Here is a 7,701-nt window from a genome sequence, read left to right on the forward strand (position 1 = left end):
TCTCCTCTCGTCTGTTTTACCCATTTTCCTACACAAATATGTTTATTTTTCCTTTTATCTTAATCCAATTCCTCCGTTAACATTGAATCGCGATGAGAGGGCGTAATAGCATACGACCCAAGGAAAGTTGCTTATCGAACCACCGTTCCATTGTGATGGCGTTTCATCAACAATGGCAGAGACATGCGATTTTTCTTTGGTAAACAGCGGTGGGATTGCTGATCAACGGTTGCACAATTATGTAGATCGGGCTCGCGAGAAGACCGGCATAATGTTATCTTTGTAAATATATCGCCGGGAACTTCCAGATAGAAGCCAGACGAAGAGAAGTCTTCTCTTTGTTCGGTAACACTGAACATGGGATCGATGCCACCGGATGATCCAGACGAGCGTCGCAGAATTACGTCGTTAAAATTGCATAAAAACTGTACAGGCCGACAATGGGCCACTTTTACGAGCTGAATTTCACCCTATAATTAAACGAATGCCGATATTGCTCGTTTTAACGGCTGGCTTAACGGTTTTCTACTATTATTCGTTAATATTGAAAAATAAAGGTAAAAACAATCATTCCATAAATATTGGAACATATCTAATATCGAATTCTTTCGGTCGGGAATTCGGTGGACGGAAAGCCAAATAAGTAAATGTATAGATTTGCGCGATGCAAGTGCAACGAACTCGAAATATTCGTTCTAACGAACACATACGAGATAAGGTATTTAACGCTAACGAAAAGCTTAAATTGTCGTGGTTAAATTCGCTCGCGAAGTTCGTTTAAAACGGGTCATTGGCGTAATTCAAAATCGCCGAGCATAATGGAAGGCAACCCTCACGGGCTCGATCTTATTTCCAGATTCTCGCATTATGCACCGTGGCAGCTGGAATTAGTAGGTTGAGGTAATAAGTAACAAGCGACGGCGGCGCACGACGGCAGGCAATCTATTTAGAAAAGAATCCAGGTTTCTTAAGGCCATTCAACGGCCCATAATTCCAACTCTTTAAAGCGTTTCACGTTTGCCACTAACGTGAAACTCCTTTTCGATGCGAGCGAGGCTCCTCGTCTTCGCGTAACGAGCGGGTCATAATCTCGAGTCGACGCGTCACCATTCTTAGATCCGCTATTCTCCACCTTCTCGCCTTTCTTTCTGATTTTCTGCCCTTTCTTATCTTTTCCATTTGCAAAAACGATGAAACTCCTCCCGTTTAATAGCCACTCGTGCTGCAAGACAATTATCGGATGCCATCCTCGCGCTTGCTGGATGATCACGTTCGCGAATTTCAATTTGAGACGATCTTCGCGCAGCAATATCGCGCTTTTACTCTGAACGAGAGATCGTGAGAAATTGCATGCGTTTCAGGGCTAAATCCGTGCTCGCTTTTGCAATCGAAACTTCCTGCGACTATGTTAACGGAATGTCTGCTCGCTTTCCAGAGCACGTAGCCAGCCCATGCTTTTTAGTATCCCTGTGTTGTCATTATAACGTTCAAACTGCGCTGTAAAAGATGGATGCTTATGCTGTAATGTAGAGAACAGCTGATCGATCTGACTTTCCTCAACGACAAATACACATCATACTACTTTCCAATTGCGTCATGCGAAACTTTCTTGTCAAATTTACTGCTCTCAAATAGCCCATGCAAGTAATCTTCCATGAGCGAAAATAATTCCAATCTTTACCACGAAAGGATCAAAGCATACGTATGTATCTAACAGAATGATAAAATGTATCGATTAAATTGATATCAATATATCCACGAAACAAGCAGCGCAAATGAGAAAAATGATCTTGCATAGACCTTCTATCAGGACTTTCTTGCACTATGCAATTAATATTATTAGTCGAATTAATTGGTCATAAGTTATCAAATATCCAGTAAAAGTTCGATGACAAAATAATCCAAGCTATCGATCTTACGAAATTTTACAAATTAGAAATCGCGCAATATACAAAATAGTGCAATGCACAATATGTCACCTGCCGATTCATTAATATTATTAGTAAATTATTACGAACAGAGCCCAGCTGTTAATCTGCCGAAAGGGTCATCATTGTTAGGGCATTATTGCCAATGGATCATCCCTATTGCACCTGTGCCTTGTATATGACCGGAAAGAAGCGAACAATTGCACCGAACGATCTCGTCGCATAAGTCAGCGTTGAGCTGTTTCGTTAGCGCGATCTGTGATATACGTCGTGCACCACGCCTGGACACGAGAGAGTTAGATATCGTAGGTGACCAGGTAACCCGGGTGGTGCCTGGTGTTGCACTTGGTGTGGCCTGGCGTGTGGATGCCGAGTGTGTAGGCCAAGATGGTGGGGCGGGTGGAGTAGGAGGCTGCTCTCTCGGCCGTTAGACATGGACGAAGCCCGTGGAATACCCGCAAACAACCTACAACGTGCAACCTCTGTATCGGCGAGGTGGCAAGGGGGAACCCCCTGCCTGTCCCTAAACCAGCTGGTGGGACTACCTTCGGTCTATGCTGGCCGCTGGTACGACGTGGATTATAGTTTTTCTGGGGGGAGGGTGGTGGAGCGCCTTGCTTTCGAAAGGATGGTGATTGTGGAGCGTAGCCAGAGTAGAGTTAGGCGTATATAAGGCCCGCCGGCCCGGCCCAAGTCAGTCATTCACCGGACTACTAGCCCACCATACACACACCAAACATGAAGGCCTTTGTGAGTATCCACCACAGGGTTGGTGATTTTCGTGGGGTGTTCGATCGATTATCCGAGTATCGGGTTCGAGTTCTTCGATCGAGTTGTTCGCGATTCTCTTCGATATAATATTTCGGATCGTGTTCTCGGTCTACTCGCACCTTCCTTCGAGTTAATCAGCGAATTTTCTATACAACTCGCGGTTTTGAATTCGATCCATCTAGTGTTTGTACGTAAAGTAGCTGTTTAACGAGATATTTCCAATTCACAAGATTTCGAAGTCTTCATCTAAATTTTCCTTTTGCTTCATTTTCTCGAATCGATTCGCTAGAATAAACCGCTTGGGACTCACGAGCACGCTCTCGAGCACTGCTCTTTACCCGAGACATTATTCGTGACATCGGTGACAGCGGTATAGAGTCAACGATAAATCGCTTTAATTGGAACCTTTCATCCGTAAGCCAGTCGAAATCCGTGGAAAGTCGAAGTTCGAAAGCTCCTCGCTTGCAGTCAGACTTCGTGGCACCAAACTGTCGACGTTCAATGTCACGGTTCGAACGGTCTCGTCCTGCTTGCTCCGTGGTACCAGAGTACACGAATCGACTTTGTCCTTCTTACGCGCTCCATTCATGCGGCAAGAAGTCTCGTTGTACGGTACACTGACCGTGGAACCGGTTGTAATAGTATCATCGTCATTCAGCGAGCAACCGAACCCGCGACCGGTTTTATTCTCGGTGCATCTTCATTCACGAATACCGTTCGTCATCGTTCTCTCGGCTCGCCGAATTCCTTCTCGGTTTGCCTACTTTATCCATCGTTCGATTTTTAACCTGAAAGCGAATCCAAATTAGCTCGATCGATTCTCATTAACTCTACCGGTTGCGCGTCGTTTCTTCGAACGCAATTAAGTTCCCTGCGATTAATTCGTAGAAGTAACTAGCTCTAACGATTCTCGCCAACGCGATTTCATAAATCTCGAACGATCGTAAACGATCTATGCAAAGTACCGGTTCGGTTTCGAAACAACACATCGGGTTCGGTCGTTTTCCGATCGCTGGGTCGCGAGAACGCTCGGTCGACCACGTCACACGGATTGCCACGGTTCCATGTAAACGGGATGTGAAAGTTTCGCGAAGTCGTTAGATATGCATAATGGCAGGGCAACGGTGCACTCGTTTAAGTGCAACACTCGTGAGAGCTTGGGCGTGACGCGTCGTTCAACCGATTTTCCAACTTCCGTCACACGCACGTAAACGCGTTCTTTTTTTGTCGACTTAAACGGTCGAGTTTTCCATCTCTTCTCAGCCTGTTTCACTTGATTTTCTCCTCGTTTCGAAGCTACGGTCCTGATCGATTCGCGGTACGATGCTCGAGAACCGGTCGTTTCTAGTAATGGTAAGAAAAATGGCCGAGGGAAATAATCGGTTCGCGTTAACTCGAAATTGCGCCTTCAGCCGATTTCTAAAAAGAAGTAACATCTGTTCACCGTGTTTGTAACTCGCGATTTCCAGGAGACATTGCTCGTCGATCAATTACGAATGTCGATTCGCATTACACGGATTACGTTGGAATAATACGCGATTGCATAAAACGCGAGCAGATCGGTTTTTCTTTTATGAAATGGAACTAAAAAGAAATTTCTTTCTCTGATATTTACTTCAAGCGTGGCAAAAAGAATTCATTGTGGATAACGGAGAACTTTCGAGGAAGGTCCGGTATTATTTGGAATTGCGAAACGTTACAACACTATGTCTGGAGTTCGCATTTTCCCCAACAACACGCAGTCGTTACGATATCGACGGACGTAAAACGTTGCGAAATTTCACGCTCGACTTCCACCCGGTTATCGTTTCTTCGGACTTTGATATTAAACGAGGCAAAAACTAGTCACATCGTAGCTTTCACGCTTTAAAGGCGATCGCGTTGAGGGACGACGTTTTCCCAGGTGCCGGGAATCGTTTCCCGATGCCGCGGAACGCCGCGCGCGCGGCCAGTCTATAAGCGTGTAGCGAGTATCGAAAGTGAAAGCCGCGGTTATGTTACAACGGGGCACGTGGTAATCGGTGCCAAGTCAATGAGAGTCTGAATTCACGGCGATAGTCGAACGTTGCTTCCGTAAACCAGCGCTGAGGATAGTTCGTCTTCGTTCGTTTTCGTTTTTCCTTCCTCGCTGATTTCACTTCGCGATATTGCCGTGCCACGCGTACACCTTTCACGAACTTACCTACATAGACACATAATGTAACGCTACGAAACGAACAATAGCTTAGAAACGAATTGGTCGTATAACGAGAAACGAGCGATACTGACCGGAACTTACCTGGTCGCAGGTTGTGTTCGCCTGTCTAGCAGTAGCAACGGCCCGTGCCGGAATCGCACATGGACCTGGCATTGCTCTTGCTGGAGGTCATGGCGTTGGCGGCCTTGGAGTTGGTGGAGGCCTCGGAGTTGGTCTTGGAGGAGGCATCGCTGGAGTTGGCCTAGTCGGCGGAGGTGCTAGTCTCTCCGGTGGACTTGCAGCAGGTGCTGGTAGCGCGAGATCTCTCCAAGAAGGAGCGTCCAGCTTGGGATCCTCAGCTCTCGGTGCCAGCTATGCCGCTGGATCCGCGGCGGCGGCTGGTGCTGCTGGTGTTCAACAGATTGTCTCTGGTGGTGCGTAACTCGTCGTGGAATTGAACGTAAAGAAGAATTACCACGAGAGGGACAGTCGTTCACCGGGATTCCTTTTATTCTGTCGAGTAGGAGTGATCGGAGGCAGGGCTGACATTGGACCCGCTGAAGGACCCAAGGCTAACGTTGGACCCCAGAGTGGACCATCTGACAGCGTAGGACCCCAAGAAGGTGCCAAGAACGTTGGTGGACCTCGTACCGGCCCAGCTGGTCTCGTAGGACCTGCTACTGGTCCATTCACCTCCGTGGGTGCTTCTGCTGGTACCTCCACCCTCATTGGACCGTCCCAAGGTAGTGCCAACTTGGTAGGACCATCTGTGGGAGTTGTATCCTTCTATGCTGGCAGTGGCAACATCAACGGTGACGACGGTAGCTCTGGCTCTGCCGCCGCTGCTGCGCCTGGTGGTCTCGGTGGTGCTGGACTCGGACTCGGTGGTGCTGGTCTGTATTCCGGTCGAATGATCGACATTAAGAAACAACAATGATATATGATATAGGAGCGAAGGAGTTGGAACATATATTTTACCAAGCTATTTGGTGTTTTCAGGTGCCATCGCTGTTGTGGGTGGTGGTGCCGGAATCGGCGCTGGAATTGGCGGACACGACGGTGGTGTTGCTGTGATCAACGGACCATCTGGCGCCATCCACGCTGGACTCGGCTCTCACGGAGCTATCATCCCCGCGGCACTTGGCAAGTACTAGACGTTCTAAAGCCCCAGCGATCTCGGCTCGGCGACGGCGGCATACCCACCACAGTCACTTACCGGTCTCAAACGATCCTCAAACGCGCTCAACGTCTTCTTCCCAAAGCTTCGTCCAATCTAGGAACATGGTTATAGCGCCGGCGTTAGTGGTGTAGTCGGTATATAGTCAGAATATTCTAATCACAAATCCAGTCGGTATATATCGAAACACGGTGAAAAGCGCGAGTTGAAAGCTCGGCATGCTGGTCTCAGCCATCAAGGATCACGGGTTCAGATCTCGGTAAAGTGTACACCGTGGCCACGGCCATTCGTGATCCGCGGTTCTCGTCTCGTCTCATCCTCATCTCGTCGACAACGCGACTCGTCCCCATCGTAAGACGAGGCACGGGTAAAATTTAGTCAATTTCTTCTTTCATCAAATCCGCGTAACGCGACGGAGGAAGTCGAACGAAGCCGTGATTGCCAGCCACGGTTGCAATAACACCGCGACATCTGGACATCTTAGTCGCGATCTACACGACGAGCCCGTATCATACGATCGGCAACGCATCGAGCCACGTCCAAGTTTTCTAGTTGACGTCACCTGAACCACCGCGCCAGAACACAGAGTCAACGCAAGCACGTTGAACCCGGCTGCTCCGTCATGGACCCAGCAAGTGGACAAGCTTTGGCGCTTCGTCGTTGGACCAACTGGGTCTGTTCTGTTTTCTGAACACCCACCGTTGCTCCGGCAGTACTCTCTTTATATTTTTTTTCTCTCTTACGTCTTCCACCATCCGTAAGGCCGCCGCTCTTCACACATATTTACTACTCTGTCTTTTTTTCTCTCTCTTCCGATGAGCCGTGCACGATCATATGATCGCGTCACGATCTCACAAGTTGTTATACTCACTGCCGCACTCAAGCATACATATTATTATTACATTACTCGTCCATGCGCATATATGTTTTCTCTTTATATATATATACATGTATACATACTATTACTACTACTTCCTTCGCGTATATATATATATGAACACATTGCCACACGCGCGCACACACACTATTGCTATATGTGTACTCGTATATATACACACACTACACATATATTATATAATCGTGTTATATGTTAGTGAAAGAGAGAGACCGGTAGATTATGGTAGGTCAGCCCTTCCCGTGAGTGAATGAATGTAAATAGATGGCGCGCCGCTGCCGGCCCCCGACCCCGCCCGCCCTCGTCATACCCTTTCTTTGCGATCACGACTAGCACCCCACCACCACCATAGATAGATACCACATATTTATAGCGTTTATACATTTATACAATACTTTATATAAAATAAAGCATCAGTATTTAAAACTCACTCTTGATTATTTCCTTCGATCATCCCTAAAATCACCCCCTTTAGCGATCGTTCCATTCCTCGCTAAAGTAAATAGCTCAACAGCGTTCAAAGTAAAGACAACGAATTCCAATTGAACTTTGGATCTTTTGTACGAATTGAGCATCTGATCGTGATTTAATGCAATCAAAATTGGATTATTTGCCTCGTCCTATTCATGGAACAAAGAAAGATCTCTGCATAGATATAAAGAAATCAAAGGGAGCAAGAATCTAAAAATCGATTGCTATCAAGACATTGCCACCGAGTATGATAAGATTAAGTATTTAGACTAACGATTCAACC

The 7,701-nt window shown here is 47.0% G+C and overlaps 1 protein-coding gene across 1 annotated transcript; it reads left to right on the forward strand.

Annotated features, from left to right (window-relative positions):
• Window positions 1-2,161: 2,161 nt before the first annotated feature.
• Window positions 2,162-7,377, forward strand: LOC117233494 (glycine-rich protein 5-like). The gene is made up of 4 exons (XM_033493853.1): window positions 2,162-2,678; window positions 4,988-5,309; window positions 5,400-5,768; window positions 5,875-7,377. Exons 1-4 carry the CDS (start codon window positions 2,667-2,669, stop codon window positions 6,027-6,029), a joined length of 858 nt encoding a protein of 285 aa, XP_033349744.1. The 5' UTR covers window positions 2,162-2,666; the 3' UTR covers window positions 6,030-7,377.
• Window positions 7,378-7,701: the final 324 nt, after the last annotated feature.

Source organism: Bombus vosnesenskii, unplaced genomic scaffold, assembly GCF_011952255.1.
Source record: "Bombus vosnesenskii isolate JDL3184/JDL3185 unplaced genomic scaffold, Bvos_JDL3184-5_v1.1 scf7180000013263, whole genome shotgun sequence".
Lineage (NCBI taxonomy): Eukaryota > Metazoa > Arthropoda > Insecta > Hymenoptera > Apidae > Bombus > Bombus vosnesenskii.